The sequence below is a fragment of the Mytilus trossulus genome, chromosome 3 (genome assembly GCF_036588685.1).
Source record: "Mytilus trossulus isolate FHL-02 chromosome 3, PNRI_Mtr1.1.1.hap1, whole genome shotgun sequence".
Lineage (NCBI taxonomy): Eukaryota > Metazoa > Mollusca > Bivalvia > Mytilida > Mytilidae > Mytilus > Mytilus trossulus.
This window is the reverse complement of record NC_086375.1, coordinates 86,306,898-86,326,578: the sequence shown is the minus strand read 5'-3', so window position 1 is coordinate 86,326,578 and position 19,681 is coordinate 86,306,898. Positions and strand designations below refer to the sequence as shown.

Here is a 19,681-nt window from a genome sequence, read left to right as displayed (position 1 = left end):
GACCTTGAATAGAACCGGAACAACATTTACATGGTCACTTGCTTGACACATTTAAACATCTGGTCCTCTTTTCAAAATCAACAAATTTTGATATTATCGTTTACTGTATTCTAAGTAACTTTTTAATTATTTTGGAATTTTTTTTACAAGGCGTCAAAGCAAAAAAAATATAGTAGCTTTTCAAGACGTCATAACCATTTGGACATACAATTCCATGTTTATCCATTTTTAGTAAAAGTAAATCATGCGGTTTACATTACAATGCTTAGATGGATTCACCATAATTAAAGCAATACTTTTTTTGTCTTTCAAAGCTATTTTTTTAATCTACTATTATCTTTATAAAAACGGTCTTCTATTTGGCAAACCGGCTAAACCAAATGTAAATGGCAAAACGGTATAGAAAATGAAAATGTTTATGTAAATAAAGGCAACATTAGTATGCCTGTGTTTAAAGGCATAAATCGATTGAGAAAAAAAAATCTGGGTTACAAACTTGAACCGATGGAAACACTCTAGTGGAAATAGTTATCAAAAGTACCAGGATTATAATTTTATACGCCAGACGCGCGTTTCGTCTACATAAGACTCACCAGTGACGCTCAGATCAAAATAGTTAAAATGCCAAACAAATACAAAGTTGAAGAGCATTGAGGACCCAAAATTCCAAAAAGTTGTGCCAAATACGGCTAAGGTAATCTACTCCTGGGGTAAGAAAATCCTTAGTTTTTCGAATAATTCAAAGTTTTGTAAACAGAAAATTTATAAAAATGACCATATAATTGATATTCATGTCAACACCGAAGTGCTGATTACTGGGCTGGTGATACCCTCGGGGACGAAACGTCCACCAGCAGTGGCATCGACCCAGTGGTGTAAATAGTTATCAAAAGTACCAGGATTATAATTGTATACGCCAGACGCGCGTTTCGTCTACATAAGACTCATCAGTGACGCTGAGATCAAAATAGTTAAAATGCCAAACAAATAAAAAGTTGAAGAGCATTGAGGACCCAAAATTCCAAAAATTGGAAACACATTAATTAAAAGAGGAAAACTAAAATACACCAAAAACAAACATGAACATACATTAAAGCGAACTATATGATAACAACTACCATATTTGGCCTGACTTGGTACATGACATTTTAATAAAAATGATGGGTCAGTGAACTTGGTTTTCTGGCTAACCGGCAAACCTCCCCCTTGTATGGCAATGCTTAAAAAATAAAATTTTATTGAATGCTTTTATGAGATAAAAATGTTTCACATTTCTCATATATTTGATCAAATAATTCGTGTGTTTTCAATAAAATAAATAAATTATCATTAAGTGATATGGATTTACATGTGAAGACCGGCATATTAATAATATTAAATGGCCGTTACTACATATGAATGTGTTCTTGCTATATTGGTAGTTAGTGATTGTATCGGGAGATAACCCTTTACTTCCGCCAAATTTTGAAAATGGCCTTTCGAAAAAATAAGATTAAAAGTGATAGTGGTAAAGATTTAATATTCGACGGCGGGATTCAGTCGCACACTAGGTGTATATTGGTCAAAGAATATTTGAAATATATTTTATACGAACGACAACAAATCCCTGTCCCATACGAGCAAGTTAAACAAGGGTTGAAAATAATGGAAGACCAACAACACAATGATATTAAAACAAGACCGGATCAGGTGTTTATTTTCATATTTATGACTTTAGAACGACGACATGAATCACAGACGTAAATTCTTGGACATCTCATTGATTTGAATGTTTTGATCGGTCCATAGATTTAGGGATCAATCAAATAATAAAATTTATGATGGAAATTGGTTTTAATTTCAGTGGACAATGTACAAAAAATGTAAATTTTAAAAACACAATACACCTTATCGCTATTCTCTCTATTCTAACTGACCTGAGAATCTGTCGTGCTTGAATTATAGACTTCATACAACAATCATTTAACCATAGTGGCATTTACAGGACTTATTATGATATACCCTTGTCCGTCCGTCTGTCCGTCCGTCAACTACATGTCGAACATTTACTCAAAAACTATTTAACCCTCTTGCTGCCAGTTGTTTTCCAGTGTTGCATTTATTCTGCCAGAAAATACGACCGCTCCACATTTATGACGTGACATATGCCAAACAATGAAGTCATGTCGTAATGACCGTTATATTTTTGACACATTGTAGAAACATATTATACATGTACTTTTTAAATTATTTAAAAGACCCACAACAATGATGAGCAGCTTGCATAAATTAGAACATGGGCATATGTGTCCCTCTGGCACTGTTGGTGTGGACACATGTCATACATGTGTCCCACTGGCAGCAAGAGGTTTAACCAAATTGCATAAAATTTTGGTCAATTGTTTAAATCAATTAATGGAGCTCCCTTTCAAGTTTTGATAAATTTAAGATGTTATGTTTCCAAGTTATGGGGTTTTATTCATTAAATAAAGGTGATTTTCCAGTTTTCAGATAAAAATATCCAAAATGCTTTTAGCAATATATTCCCATTAAACTTTGGAGAATTGTTAATATCTATTGATGTAAGCTCCCTTTTGATTATAAATTTCAAATATGGCATTCATGATTGAGAAGTATTTGACCTTTTTTTTTTACAGTTTAGTATCAAAAGCAAACTTGTGAACTAAGAGGTAAATTTGTGATTCTTTGTAAACACAATGTGACAAGACACATAAAACACATCATTAATCGTAGCTGCCCAATCATTATGTCAATCATATCAACCTGGATGATAGAGTAGACATCACCTATTTGTACTCTACATTCTCCAACTTGAATTATATTACTTTAATCAGAAGAATGAAATTCTAAGAAATAATTTTTAAACTTATATTTTGATAATTTCAGAAACCACCTGTGAGAAGGTCATTGGTATCCAAAATGGAATTAAGGAAGATTACCAAGCTGGTCAAAGGTTTAGAAGAACTGTTTGAAAAACTTGTTGAAAATTTTGAGATTTGTCCAGAAGTACGCCAAGTGCTTTTCCTCCTAGGGGGCACCACAGTTAGTCCGAAGGAGTGTTACCTGATTACTTTACCACCATATCACCCAGAATCTAACAACTTATCCTCTAAATTCTGTATAAGATACCTAATGAGGGAATTAATTATGCAAGATTTTGTAGGAAAGCTGAAAGATGTACGTACAACTAATGCTATAGTCATGTTAAATGCACCTGCAAACAGTGGAATAAAATGGTTTTTACCTAAACCTAATTTTAAGATGCCATCGAGGGGAACACAGTTTTCCTTAAATCTAATTTCCAATCCAAACAGTGATGTGTTCACTCACGATTTAACTCATGAAGAAAATGAAATAGAAATTTCTGGAATTGAACCATTTGATGTCTCAGGATTAGATGCTTCTTTAGAAGAAGAAATGATGAAATTATTTATTTCAAGTGATCTTACAGAAAAAGATGTACATTTACACCCAGAAAAACATGGACATATACACCCAGGAAAACATGTACATGTATTAGCTAGTGTAGACAAGGCTAGAAGATTGTCAAGGAGAAGTTTCTGTTTGAACAATGATGATTATACTTTGGAAGAAAAGAAAAAATCTTCTGCTAATTTAGAAGACAAGCTTAGCAATTTATCTTCAGAATATAATAATAATATTAGTTCATATTCTGAAGAAGACACAATTCTTCAGAAAACAATTGATGATAGTAAGATATTGAATGATCCAGGTGCTTCCTGTATTTGGTTTCAGGCTCCATGCATGTTCAAAGGTTATAAAGACAAAACTTCAACACAACCAAATGGTTTAATGTGAATAAATGCTCCTTTGTTCGATCATGTCTATAATCATCCAGTTTTATGTGATAAGTTTTGTATAATGAGTAATACTTCATACTTTATACTGAGTTTTATAGTCAGTGAATGAAAACCCATAATGTCAGAATATCATAAAGAAGGTGAAACCAAAAAAATCAAACTTTTTTCCATTTGTAAAGGGGAATTACTCTAGAACAGAAAAAGTGATCTTACCAAAAATCACACTTGATCTGTGTTTCATGGTTATTACTATAATGCACATTTTGTTCAGTTTCAAAACATTTGGTTGAGGCTAACTTCAAGTTAGAGAACTGATACCCATTCCAGACATACAGACATATTTACAGATGTACAGACAAACAAGGGTAAAACTTTTAATGCTCCCTCTGTTACAGCAAGGGCATAAAAAGAAAAAGGAAATAGTATTAAAGCTAAGTTTGATAAATTTTTGCATAGTTATTTTTGTTTATAGCAATTCAAAAATTACTATCTCTCGCCTTTCAATTGACTCATTTGTGTAGTGTTTTTTGAGTCCAGAGGCTACCAAAAAAGTTAAATAACATGGATTCATTTAATACAGTATAACAATCGCAATCCCCTATTTAAAGTACACATTATATTTTGCAACTTATTTTATATAGCTGCTACTTTTGGCACAGTTCTTTTTTGTACTTAGAGACCTTCATCTTTACTAACTGACAAATAACTATCCCTTCCATAACTTAAATTTTTTTTATGATCTTAACCATTCCAGTTGTGTAACCAAGCAACAGCTCCATCATAGAATGTCTTTCAATTAGAATACAATTATAATATGTTCATGATGTGTCTTTTATTATATAAAATATTTCTATGCAGGAACTTTCCATTTATACTTATTTTTGATTTGTCATAAGGTGATTGTACAATGTAGTATATTCTACCAGTTATGGATACAAGATTTGTAGCTATGATGAGGGGCTCCCAAGAAATAGAAGATTTTATTACCTATAAATTACCTTTTTTTAAATGTTGATGGGTGTCCCTCACCTGGTGCGTCTCCGGCTGAATCCATGCCTTCTTATTCCATGTGTTTCAGTGGTGAAATTATTTTAATCAATTTGTAATTGATGATAGATATTATATAAATAAACTATTCAACTTGTTACCATCCTAAATGTTACTAAATGTTACTAGAAAAGGTGTAACAAATCAGGTAATAATTGAGTATTGATGATAAATATAAAAATATACATGTATGCATCATGAAAGGGAATTTTATTGGAAAATACTGTATACAATAATGAGAATGCAACAATTATACCACAAAAATGAGAAAAGAATTCTAAAGATCAACAGTATGTACATGTATACATGGTATATATATAGACAGCTGCCAAATTCTTTAAAGAAAACTGTAAAATGAACAGAAGTTCAATGTTTGATATAAGTAGCTCGAGATAATATTTGTATTATAACAAAAATACTGAAATAAAAAAGAGTGTACAATAAAAATTCAAACCTGGAGAAAGGCCTTCTTCAAAGCACATGGATATAGGAATTTGATGCTATTTTGTTACTATAGAACGTACATACATTATAATTTAATGTCTGAAAAACACATAATTACCTCTCCATGAGATGTACATTGTAAACTAAATTTTCATATATTTTCTATTCCTTGTATGTGTGTGTAGTGTTAGAAATTAGAAAATAAATTTATATTTTTAATCTTTAATTATGGACATAATAAATTACTAGAACTGTTTGTGTACTGATCATGCTGATAGAAATTGGAAAAGAAATATACTGTATTACATTTTTAATCTTTATGGACATAATAAACTGCTGGAATCTTTATATTCTGTTTCTTCATGTTCTTGTTTATCTTTATACAGAATATTTCAATTTTACCAATTTATAGTTTTTGCACATGAACAATTCTCAACTAAACAACTTCATTATATTAATGAACTTTCATTACTTTGCTGTATGAAATATTATATTGGTTCACACCGTACAGTGACTGATATTAGAAACAAAGGGGTAAAAAGCAAGATTGTCTAATATCATGAAAACCCCTATAGATACAGAAATTAAAACAGAAGTACAATGTCAATGTTTACAATGTATAAGATCGATGTGCTTGCGGATTAAAACAAAACTCTCAAGCAACTTCTTTTGTCCCAATTGATGAATTTTACCTTTTTTTTCATTGCTTTGTATCTTGAAAACTATAACTGAGTAACTCTTTAAGAGCAATAATGATCAGAAAAATTAGATCTACAAAGAATTCAATTTGCTGAAATTATCAGTCAACTTCCCTTGAATATGTAGGAAGTCATATAGGAAACACATGCCATTGAATAACTTGGAAATCGTGATGGGAAACATACCTCCTTAAAAATCTAGGAAATCATGATGGAAATCGCAGGCCCCCTGGACTATCTAGAGTATCATGATAGGAACACAAGCCCTTGGCTATATAGGCCATCATGATAGGAACACAAGTCCATGACAATTTAGGATATCATGATAGGAACACATGCCCTAGACTATATAGGACATCATGATAGAAACATGTGACCTTGACTATATAGGATATCATGTAAGGAACACTTGCCCTTGACTATCTATGATAGGAACACATGCCCTTGACTATATGATATCATGATAGGAACACATGACCTAGACTATGTAGGACATCATGGTAGGAACATGTGACCTTGACTATATAGGATATCATGTTAGGAACACTTGTCCTTGACTATCTATGATAGGAACACATGCCCTTGACTATATGCTATCATGATAGGAGCATGTGACCTTGACTACATAGGACATCATGATAGGAACACATGCCCTTGACTAAAGGATATCATGATAGGAACACTTGTCCTTCACTATATTTGATAGGAACACATGCCCATGGCTATATATGACATCTTGATAGGAACACATGGCCTTGACTATATAAGTTATCATGATAAGAATCACAAGCCTTTGACTATATAGAATATCATGATAGGAACACATGCCCTTGACTATAGGATATCACGATAGGAACACATGCCCTTGACAAGATATGATATCATGATAGGAACACAAGTCCATGACAATTTAGGACATCATGATAGGAACACATGCCCTTGACTATAGGATATCATGATAGGAACACTTGCCCTTGACTATAGGATATCATGATAGGAACACATGCCCTTGACTATAGGATATCACGATAGGAACACAAGTCCATGACCGTTTAGGACATCATGATAGGAACATGTGACCTTGATTATATAGGATATCATGTTAGAAACACTTGCCCTTGACTATCTTTGATAGGAACACATGCCCTTGACTATATGATATCATGATAGGAACATGTGACCTTGACTATATAGGACATCATGATAGGAACAAATGCCCTTGACTATAGGATATCATGATAGGAACACTTGTCCTTCACTATCTATGATAGGAACACATGCCCTTGACCATAGGATATCACGATAGGAACACATGCCCTTGACAAGATACGATATCATGATAGGAACACAAGGCCATGACAATTTAGGACATCATGATAGGAACTCATGCCCTTGACTATAGGATATCATGATAGGAACACTCACCCTTGACTATAGGATATCATGATAGGAACACTTACCCTTGACTATAGGATATCATGATAGGAACAGATGCCCTTGACTATAGGATATCACGATAGGAACACAAGTCCATGACCGTTTAGGACATCATGATAGGAACATGTGACCTTGATAATATAGGACATCATGGTAGGAACACTTGCCCTTGACTATCTATGATAGGAACACATGCCCTTGACTATATGATATCATGATAGGAACATGTGACCTTGACAATATAGGACATCATGATAGGAACAAATGCCCTTGACTATAGGATATCATGATAGAAACACTTGTCCTTCACTATCTATGATAGGAACACATGCCCATGGCTATATAGGACATCTTCATAGGAACACATGCCCTTGGCTATATAGGATATCATGAAAGGAACACATGTCCTTGTCTATTTATGACATTATGATAGAAACACAAGCCCATGACTATATAGGATATCATGTTAGGAACACTTGTCCTTGACTATCTATGATAGGAACACATGCCCTTGACTATATGCTATCATGATAGGAGCATGTGACCTTGACTACATAGGACATCATGATAGGAACACATGCCCTTGACTAAAGGATATCATGATAGGAACACTTGTCCTTCACTATATTTGATAGGAACACATGCCCATGGCTATATATGACATCTTGATAGGAACACATGGCCTTGACTATATAAGTTATCATGATAAGAATCACAAGCCTTTGACTATATAGAATATCATGATAGGAACACATGCCCTTGACTATAGGATATCACGATAGGAACACATGCCCTTGACAAGATATGATATCATGATAGGAACACAAGTCCATGACAATTTAGGACATCATGATAGGAACACATGCCCTTGACTATAGGATATCACGATAGGAACACATGCCCTTGACAAGATACGATATCATGATAGGAACACAAGTCCATGACAATTTAGGATATCATGATAGGAACACATGCCCATGACTATATAGGATATCATGATAGGAACACATGCCCTTGTCTATTTATGACATTATGATAGAAACACAAGCCCATGACAATATAGGATATCATGATAGGAACACATGGCCTTGACTATATAAGTTATCGTGATAATAATCACAAGCCTTTGACTATATAGGATATCATGATAGGAACACATGCCCATGACGATATAGGATATGAAAGGAACACATAACCTTGATCATATTGGATATAATGATAGGAACACATGCCCTTGACTATATATCATGATAGGATTATGTGACCTTGACTATATAGGACATCATGATAGGTACACATGCCCTTGACTATAGGATATCTTGATAGGAACACATGCCAATGACTATATAGAATATCATGATAGGAACACTTGCCCTTGACTAGATATGATATCATGATAGGAACACATGCCCTTGACAAGATACGATATCATGATAGGAACACAAGTCCATGACAATTTAGGACATCATGATAGGAACACAAGTCCATGACAATTTAGGACATCATGATAGGAACACATGCCCTTGACTATAGGATATCATGATAGGAACACTTGCCCTTGACTACATGTATATGATATCATGATAGGAACACATGCCCTTGACTGTAGGATATCACGATAGGAACACAAGTCCATGACCGTTTAGGACATCATGATAGGAACATGTGACCTTGATTATATATGATATCATGTTAGAAACACTTGCCCTTGACTATCTTTGATAGGAACACATGCCCTTGACTATAAGATATCATGATAGGAACATGTGACCTTGACTATATAGGACATCATGATAAGAACAAATGCCCTTGACTATAGGATATCATGATAGGAACACTTGCCCTTGACTATAGGATATCATGATAGGAACACATGCCCTTGACTATATAATATCCAATAGGAACACAAGTCCATGACTGTTTAGGACATCATGATAGGAACATGTGACCTTGATTATATAGGACATCATGGTAGGAACACTTGCCCTTGACTATCTATGATAGGAACACATGCCCTTGACTATATATCATGATAGGAACATGTGACCTTGACTATATAGGACATCATGATAGGAACAAATGCCCTTGACTATAGGATATCATGATAGAAACACTTGTCCTTCACTATCTATGATAGGAACACATGCCCATGGCTATATAGGACATCTTCATAGGAACACATGCCCATGGCTATATAGGATATTATGAAAGGAACACATGCCCTTGTCTATTTATGACATTATGATAGAAACACAAGCCCATGACAATATAGGATATCATGATAGGAACACATGGCCTTGACTATATAAGTTATCATGATAATAATCACAAGCCTTTGACTATATAGGATATCATGATAGGAACACATGCCCATGACGATATAGGATATGATAGGAACACATGCCCTTGATCATATTGGATATCATGATAGGAACACATGCCCTTGATCATATTGGATATCATGATAGGAACACATGCCCTTGACTATATATCATGATAGGATTATGTGACCTTGACTATAAAGGATATCATGATAGGAACACATGCCCTTGACTATAGGATATCATGAAAGGAACACTTGTCCTTCACTATCTTTGATAGGAACACATGTCCATGGCTATATAGGACATCTTGATAGGAACACATGCCCATGACTATATAGAATATCATGATAGGAACACTTGCCCTTGACTAGATATGATATCATGATAGGAACACATGCCCTTGACTAGGAAATCACGATAGGAACACATGCCCTTGACAAGATACGATATCATGATAGGAACATGTGACCTTGACTATATAGGACATCATGATGGGAACACTTGCCCTTGACTATCTATGATAGGAACACATGCCCTTGACTAAATGATATCATGATAGGAACATGTGACCTTGACTATATAGGACATCATGATAGGAACACATGCCCTTGACTATAGGATATCATGATAGGAACACTTGTCCTTCATTATCTATGATAGGAACACATGCCCTTGACTATAGGATATCATGATAGGAACACTTGCCCTTGACTATAGGATATCATGATAGGAACACAAGCCCTTGTCTATTTATGACATTATGATAGAAACACAATCCAATGACAATATAGGATATCATGATAGGAACACATGGCCTTGACTATATAAGTTATCATGATAAGAATCACAAGCCTTTGACTATATAGGATATCATGATAGGAACACATGCCCATGACGATATAGGATATCATGATAGGAACACATGACCTTGACCATATTGGATATCATGACAGAAACACTTTCCCTTGGCTATATAGGACATCTTGATAGAAATCACAAGCTCTTGAATAACTTGTAAATCATGGTAGGAAACATAAGCCCTTTAATATGCAGAAAAACATTATTGGAATGACAAGCCCTTGAATATCTAAGAATCATGATAAAAAGCCCTTTCTATGACAAACAATGCGATTTTAATTTTGTTATTATCAATTTCGCCCACCTTAGTAGCAATATACCAAGTTCACATGCATATGGGATACACTTTTCCCCAACTTATTTGGTATTCAAGAGCTTGCGGCTGTTACATAGACTTAGTAAAATGAGTCTTGAGTTGAAAGTTGATGAACCAGGGCTATTTCAATGTACATCACATCCTTTTAAGCTCACCTGACCTGAAAGGTCAAGTGAGCTTTTTTTATCACTTGGCGTCCGACCTTGTCTGATAACTTTTAGAATTTTTTTCTCCTCTGAAACTACTGGACCACAGTTAACCAAACTTGGCCACAATCATCACTAGGGTATCTTGTTTAAAAAATGTGTCCAATGAACGTGCCTTCCAACCGACATGGCTAAATATAGAAAAAAGCGGTAAAATGCAGTTTTTGGTTTATATCTCTGAAACTAAAGTATTTAGAGCAAATCTGATTGGTGGCAAAAATGTTTATAAGATTTAGATTTATCCACCCTGAAATTTTCAGACTTCACTGTTTTGAATTTTCCTCAGAGTTTGATATATTGGTAATTTTACTTTTGAAGTTAAATACAGAAAAATGAAAATAAACAGATTTTCAAAATATTGCCCTGGAGCTGTCTTTTAATCATAAAAGTCTTATGTTCAAGTATCTTGAAGTTCCATAAATGTTTGACATAAAACTTAAATCAGATATGATGATGACATAATTCAAGATTGGCTTGTCCCACTTTTTTGCCATTTTAGGCTTAACAAAAGTAATGTGGATATACATCAATGAGACCCAACTTTACAAAGATTATTTACACTGGGTAAAATCACAGATACTTTCAAGCAAGGAAAAGCAGAAATTGGTTTAAACAATGAATGTGTTTTGGAAGATGGCTATACAATTCAATAGCAGTAAAAACGAAAGTTTTATTAGTATTGTTTAAAATACTACATTTTCATACACAGATAGACACATGATATCATTGGTTAACAATCAACAGTATATAGAATAAACTAAAACAGAACATATGGTGGCATGCAATAAATATTTTTTCCTACAATATCCCTTTTAAACATGTAGATCCACTTTTATGGAATATAGAAATATTAAGGATTTTTTTACCAGATATGAAAATGAAAAAAAAATGAAATTCATCCCTCAAAACTTGAAATCATCTTAATATTTTCTTTGTTTTCAACTGTTCAGCATTCATAACTTTTAAAAAATATAAAACTGTTGCTTACATTAGTGTATATGGTTTATAATTCAGAATTTGTTACAATGGTTTTATTACTGCTAAAAAGGCAACACCATAGGTGTTGGAAAAAAACACCTTGAACCTTATGTTTTCATATTTTCATTTTTCAACAATCAGAATAAGAAATAATCGTTGACAATTACACAACATTACCTTTAATTCATGTGTATACATTAATCTTCAGTATAAATTTGATGCAAAACATTTATATCAAAAGTAGTGACATATACAAATTCTATTAATAATAATAACTGCTATCACAGAGATATGTCTCGCTTTTTTGTAATTTCGATAATGCAAAAACATGTCAGTTTTGCAAATATCCAAAGTCAATGAACCATGACTGAAGGAACATGGCTAAACAATCTCCATGGAAATGAGATTTGCCAATGCTAATACAGCTGCATACCAAATACCATTGACTTATCATAAGAAGATTCCTTTAAACAAACCTAAACACAAACTAATACATGTCAACTAAGCAAAATGTCAAAGTCAATAAACCATAAATGAGGGGATGAGGTAAAATAATCTCCATGGAAATGAGATGTGCTAATGCTTATACAACTGCATAACAATTATCATTAACTTACCACTAGTGGTTTCTCATAAACTGACCTTATCACAAACTAATACATGAAAAAAAAGCAAAATTTCAAAGACAATAGACCATAACTGAAGGGGTGGGCCAAATAATCTCCATGGTAATGAGATGTGCAAATACTAATACAACTACATACCAAATATCTTTGACTTACCACAAATGGTTCACCATAAACTAGACCTAATCTCAAACTAATACCTTGTTGACACCGCCGATGCCAAAAAACAGTATACCTATGTCTTGCTTTTGGACTCCGTCAAGCAAGACAAAAAATTACATAACATTTTTTTTTATTGAAAACAATTCATCATTCTTGCTTAGAGAGAAATTCAACGATACTAAGCTTCTCTATCTATGAATAGAAAACATTTTAGATCCTACTTTTTGTTAAAATGTTTGTATTGAAATTTCCACATTTTTCCTGTCCCAGAAATATCATTTCAATTTAACAGTCCAACTTATTTAACATTTTGATAGAAATAAAAAAGAAAGACAAAATCTATTCATCATACATGATGTTACTGTAGATTATTACTTGCAGAAATATATTTATCTTTATATTATGATCTTAACAAGTATTTTTTTAAAACATCTTCTGTTCTTTGCTCTCCACAAGTAAGTTTAGTGTACCATATTTCACTACTGTTCTTTGATTTATACAGACACCTCCTTCCGAGTTATCTCCGTTTTTTCAGTGACCCATACCAACAGGTCTTTATTAATTAAATATCTATGTTAATCATAAGTCCAGAGCCTTGACCATGTTTTAGATCTATGTTAATCATAAGTTCAGAGCCTTGACCATGTTTTAGATCTATGTTAATCATAAGTTCAGAGCCTTGACCATGTTTTAGATCTATGTTAATCATAAGTTCAGAGCCTTAACCATGTTTTAGATCTATGTTAATCATAAGTTCAGAGAGATCTATGTTAATCATAAGTTCAGAGCCTTGACCATGTTTTAGAACTATGTTAATCATAAGTTCAGAGCCTTGACCATGTTTTAGATCTATGTTAATCGTAAGTTTAGAGCCTTGAACATGTTTTAGATCTATGTTAATCATAAGTTTAGAGCCTTGACCATGTTATGGATCTATGTTAATCATAAGTTCAGAGCCTTGACCATGTTTTAGATCTGTGTAAATCAAACTTCTATGTTAGTATCAGAGCCTTGACCATGTTGTTTTATCATTAATTGTTCATTTTTCAATTTAGTTTTCTCAGTTCTGGTGTGCCATACTAGTACCTAAAATATATAATAAGAATGTTAAACTTTTGGACAGCATATTTGGTACATGTAGTAATTTGAGGTTAAGAAAACCCAACTAGACAAACTGAAAGCCATCACTTAGTTGAATCCAAGCATGGCAAATAAGAATTCAAAAAGTTTATCAACTTCAAGACCTTGCTCTGGAATTATTGCCCTGAAACAATTCTTAAGTTATTGTCATATGACAAATGTTTAGCTAAGCTACATATTATCATTGGATTTAATCATGAATTACACGAGGATTATCCATGTTCCAATGGCAAATATCTCTTGTATTTTCAGGGTTTAGTAAAAAATATAACCTGTAATCCATTTGACATTAAGAAAAAAGAAAATCTGAGAATGAAGACAACAATTGGTACATGTATTCATTTAAATATAAGAAAGTAGTATGGCTCACTCCTCATTAAAATTATAGGTCAACATGTCAATTGTAGATTTGAAGGATAATAATTGACCAATAAAAAAAAATGTCACATCAAAATTTTCATTAGAATATCATCTTTAATCTCACAATCAGGCCCCGGCGCCATAAAACTATTTGAGTAAAGTTTTTTTACTCAGCCTGAGAATTTTCTCAATTTTTTATTCTCAGCAAAATACACCGTCATAAAAAAGTTCTCAGATATTTTTTTACTCAAAGTTAAGAATATTCTTAAATATTTGAGTATAGCCAATACCATACTTAGTAAAAAAAAAAAAAAAAAATTATGTTGCTTTTGAGGGTATTTTGAAATAGAATGAAATGTCAATAAGGTTTTTAAGGATTCTGAAGTGAATTAGAGACATACATGTATAGTAAACATAAATTGGGTCTTGAAAAATTTTTTCAAAGTAAAAATTTTTACATTTCAAATCTTAAAATTTCGACTTTAAATGAAATTGTATCCGAAAAAAACATTATGTCTTTCAATTTTGTGATAGCATATGAGAATTGAAAATTTGAGTTGATAACCCCATTTTTGTTAGTTGGTTGTTGCATATCAATCATACCGAGCCCCGGCGCCATAAAACTATTCGAGTAAACTTTTTTTACTCAGCCTGAGAATTTTCTCAACTTTTTATTCTCAGCAAAATACACCGCCATAAAAAAAAATCTCAGATATTTGTTTACTCAAAGTTAAGAATATTCTTAAATATTTGAGTATAGCCAATACCATACTTAAGTAAGAAAATAAAATCTTACATGTTGCTTTTGATGGTATTTTGATATAGAATTAAATGTCAATAAGGTTTTTAAGGATTCTGAAGCGTATTAGAGACATATAGAAAACATAAATTTGGTCTTGAAATTTTTTTTCAAAGTAGAAATTTTGACATTTCCATTCTTAAAATTTCTACTTTAAATAAAATTGTATCCGAAAAAACCCAGTGTAGGAGTATCTACAATGAGTAGCTGTTTAATTGGTTGCTTTTTTTTTGTGGTCTCTTTTAAAATTCGGTAAGATTAATATGGTACAACCAACTAACAAGGATGGGGTTATCAACTTAAATTTTCGATTCTCATGTGCTATCACAGAATTATAAGACATTATATTTTTTTCGGATACAATTTTATTTAAAGTAGAAATTTTAAGAATGGAAATTTAACAAACAAAACTATCAGTCACAATGATATATGAGAGTCTTTAAAAGGGGAAAAGGGGAGTGGAGTGGTTCTTTTTTTCCATATTCTGTAATTCTATTGGCCCTTTTTATCTATTCAGCATGTTCAGTTAGAAATTAAACAGTTTTTATTTTCGAAATAAATATTTTTACAAAGTGTTGTTAATAAATGAAATGACCAATAAAATATGCCATGCCTTCTCACACGATGTTGTACATCCATTTTCTCTTTCTGACAGGGCAATATGATATTTAACTCAGAGCAGTTTTACTAATTGCATAATTGTTAAATTGTTTTAAAACTATTTAATTCTGTATCAATATCTCGAATATTGAAAATGAATTAAATTTTTTGTCGAAAACATTTTTTCCAGTCACTTTTAGCATTAAATATAGTGGCAGCTGAGGGTGAAACAAACATTTTATTTTCTCAGGGTCAAAAACAAATTATTTTTTTCTCCTAAAACTGAAAACAAATCCCAAAAAAATCCCCAACCCCCCAGAAAATCAAATGGCTGCCTAAAAACATCTTGGTTTTTTTTATGTATTTTTTTGTATGTTGGTAGCTCTGTTTCACTTTAATAAACAAATGACTTAAATTTTCACATGGTGTCTTCTTATGTTGTCTGAATACATTTTGTCCATTAACTTGTGCTTACAAACTTTCCATTTACCGATGCTTACAAAATGCTACTTGTCATTTTATCTATCATAAATTCTTTTTTATGTTTTACATTATTGCTAAAGAGATAAAACTGAGTTTGAGCGAAGTTTGGTATACTTTTTAGTTTTCAAACATCTATGTTACCACTTACATCACTGAGAAAAAAATCTCAGCAAAGAAAAAAAATTCTCAGCTAAGAATATTCTCAACGTTGAGAATATTTTTTATGGCGGATGAAAAAGTTCTCATTCTTAGCTGAGTAAAATAATTCATTCTGAGAATATTTTTTTACTCAGAAAAAAAAGTTTTATGGCGCCGGGGCCGAATTTTAAAAGAGACCACAAAAAAAAGCAACCAATTAAACAGCTTCTCATTGTAGATACTCCTACACGGGTAGTATTATGCATTATAAATCCCGCTTGTATATCAGATCTTTATTTGAAATTACCTAAGATATACAAGGTGATTTTCAGAATAGAAGATACCCCCCCAACTGAAAAAAAAGAAAGAAAGGAAGAAATGTGCAAAAAAACAGAAAAAGAAAAAGACTGAATAATGGGGTGCTAAACCTGATGTCCATTTACCAAATACATGTATAATCATCAAATATCTCAAATATACAAATTATTAGGAAGAAAGTTAAATAATCCCCCCCCCCCCCCCCCCCCCCCCCCCCCCCCCCCCCCCTGTTTGGTTTTAAACAGAACGTAGTCAAAATTGATTAATGTATCATTTGTGCAGCATAGTGACAGATTCGGGGGAAGGGTAAAAGTGTGCCTGTGGGGGGGGGGGGGGGGGGGGGGGGGGGGGGTAACTGGGTATTGTCGTCATATATATGTCGTTGATACAGACAAAAAATATGCACGATCAGAACACAAGAACTTTACAGAAAACATTTCCTTACTGAATAGAGAAAAAAGGCCAATAGAATTACACAATACGGAAAAATAGAACCACCCACTCCCCTTTTCCCTTATCAACCTTCTTATATCATTGTGACTGATAGTTTTGTTTGTTAAATTAAAGTTTTTATTTTAGAAAAAAAACCTTTTACAAGGTGATAAATGATATGACCACTATAATATGCCATAAAAATGAGAATGGAAATGGGGAATGTGTCAAAGAGACAACAACCCGACCACAGAAAAAACATCAGCAGAAGGTCGCCAACAGGTCTTCAATGTAGTGAGAAATTTCCGCACCCGGAGGCTTCCTTGAGCTTGAAATATATATACTAGTTCAGTGATAATGAACGACATACTAATTTCCTAATTGTACACAAGAAACTAAAATTAAAATAATACCAGACTAACAAGGCCTTCTCACACAATGTCGTACTTCTATTTTCTCTTTCTGACAGGGCAATATGATATTTAACTCAGAGCAGTTTTACTACTTGCATAATTGTTAAATTGTATTAAAATTATTAAATTCTGTATCAATATCTCGAATATTGAAAACAAATTAAATTTTTTGTTGAAAACATTTTTTTTTCTGTCACTTTTAGCCTTAAATATAGTGGCAGCTGAGGGTGAAACAAACATTTTATTTTCTCAGGGTCAAAAAACAAATTATTTTTTTCCTCCTAAAACTGAAATCAATTAAAAAAAAATCGCCCACCCCCCAGAAAATCAAATGATTGCAGCCTAAAAACATCTGTTTTTTTATGTATTTTTTGTTTGTTTGTTGATAGCTCTGTTTCATTTTAATAAACAAATGATTTAAAAATGTCACATGGTGTCTTCTTATGTCGTCTGAACACATTATGAATGTTTTTGATCCGTAATAAATGTTTATTTGGCATGCCATACACGATAGAATTGCGGACGTGAAAGAAAGCACTCTTCACATTAATCGCCAACGAAGACTACATTTAAACTGTATTAAAAAAATATATGCATAAATAAATAAATATTAAAAATATATATTTATAAGAAGGTACGGGAAAATAACTCAAAATATTTCAAGAATTTTCTCTTATAATTTCAAACAATTGCCCACTTAATTTATATATATAGTATCCTAGCTGTGACTGTTTGCCCGTGGTTTGCCCATTAACAGTCTCGATGCTTACAAACTTTCCATTTACCAATGCTTACAAATGCTACTTGTCATTTTGTCTGTCATAGATTTTTTTTATATGTTTTACAATATTGCTAAAGAGATCAAACTGAATTTTAGCGAAGTTTGGTATACTTTTTAGTTTTCAAACATCTATTTTACCGCTTACATCACTGAGAAAAAAATTCTCAGCAAACAAAAAAAATTATCAGCTAAGAATATTCTCAACGTTGAGAATATTCTTAGCTGAGAATTTTTTTTCTTTGCTGAGATTTTTTTCTCAGTGATGTAAGTGGTAAAATAGATGTTTGAAAACTAAAAAGTATACCAAACTTCGCTCAAACTCAGTTTTATCTCTTTAGCAATAATGTAAAACATAAAAAAGAATTTTTGATAGATAAAATGACAAGTAGCATTTTCTAAGCATCGGTAAACGGAAAGTTTGTAAGCACAAGTTAATGGACAAAAAGTCACAGGATACTGTATAAAGTGGGCAATTGTTTGAAACTATAAGAGACAATTCCTGAAATATTTTGAGTTATTTACTCGTACGTTCTTAGAAATAAATATAACTTTTGATATTTATTTATTTATTCATATATTTTTTTTAATACAGTTTGAATGTTTGTTGATTTTCACGTGAAGAGTGCTTTCTTTCACGTCCGCACTTCTATCGTGTATGGCATGCCGGGTAAACATTTGTTACGGATCAATAACATTCATCATGTATTCAGACAACATAAGAAGACACCATGTGAAAATTTAAGTCATTTGTTTATTAAAGTGAAACAGAGCTACCAACATACAAAAAAATACATAAAAAAAACAAGATGTTTTTAGGCAGCCATTTGATTTTCTGGGTGGTTGGGGATTTTTTTGGGATTTGTTTTCAGTTTTAGGAGAAAAAAATAATTTGTTTTTGACCCTGAGAAAATAAAATGTTTGTTTCACCCTCAGCTGCCACTATATTTAATGCTAAAAGTGACCAGAAAAAATGTTTTCGACAAAAAATTTAATTCGTTTTCAATATTCGAGATATTGATACAGAATTAAATAGTTTTAAAACAATTTAACAATTATGCAAGTAGTAAAACTACTCTGAGTTAAATTTCAAATTGCCCTGTCAGAAAGAGAAAATGGATGTACAACATCGTGTGAGAAGGCATGGCATATTTTATTGGTCATTTCATTTATTAACAACCATGACAACACTTTGTAAAAATGTTTTTTTTGAAAATAAAAACTGTTTAATTTAACAAACAAAACTATCAGTCACAATGATATATGAGAGTCTTGAAAAGGGGAAAAGGGGAGTGGAGTGGTT

General features: G+C 32.5%; 2 protein-coding genes across 3 annotated transcripts in view; one reads left to right on the top strand and one right to left on the bottom strand.

Annotated features, from left to right (window-relative positions):
* Window positions 1-1,430: 1,430 nt before the first annotated feature.
* LOC134712718 (uncharacterized) lies at window positions 1,431-5,660 on the top strand. The gene is made up of 2 exons (XM_063574545.1): window positions 1,431-1,689; window positions 2,887-5,660. Exons 1-2 carry the CDS (start codon window positions 1,471-1,473, stop codon window positions 3,817-3,819), a joined length of 1,152 nt encoding a protein of 383 aa, XP_063430615.1. The 5' UTR covers window positions 1,431-1,470; the 3' UTR covers window positions 3,820-5,660.
* Window positions 5,661-11,807: 6,147 nt separating this feature from the next.
* Window positions 11,808-19,681, bottom strand: part of LOC134712717 (galactosylgalactosylxylosylprotein 3-beta-glucuronosyltransferase 3-like) — an 18,012-nt gene continuing 10,138 nt past the window's right edge. For both annotated transcript variants that reach the window (XM_063574543.1, XM_063574544.1), the window contains exon 6: window positions 11,808-14,003. In XM_063574543.1, the coding sequence (XP_063430613.1) occupies window positions 13,902-14,003 (102 nt within the window). In that variant the 3' untranslated portion in view covers window positions 11,808-13,901. The remainder of the gene's footprint in view (window positions 14,004-19,681) is intronic.

Coding starts and splice junctions, on each gene's coding strand:
- LOC134712718 (XM_063574545.1), top strand. CDS start 1,471: ATGGCCTTTCGAAAAAATAAGATTAAAAGTGATAGTGGTAAAGATTTA. Junction 1,690..2,886: donor TTAAAACAAGACCGGATCAG/GTGTTTATTTTC, acceptor TGATAATTTCAG/AAACCACCTGTGAGAAGGTC.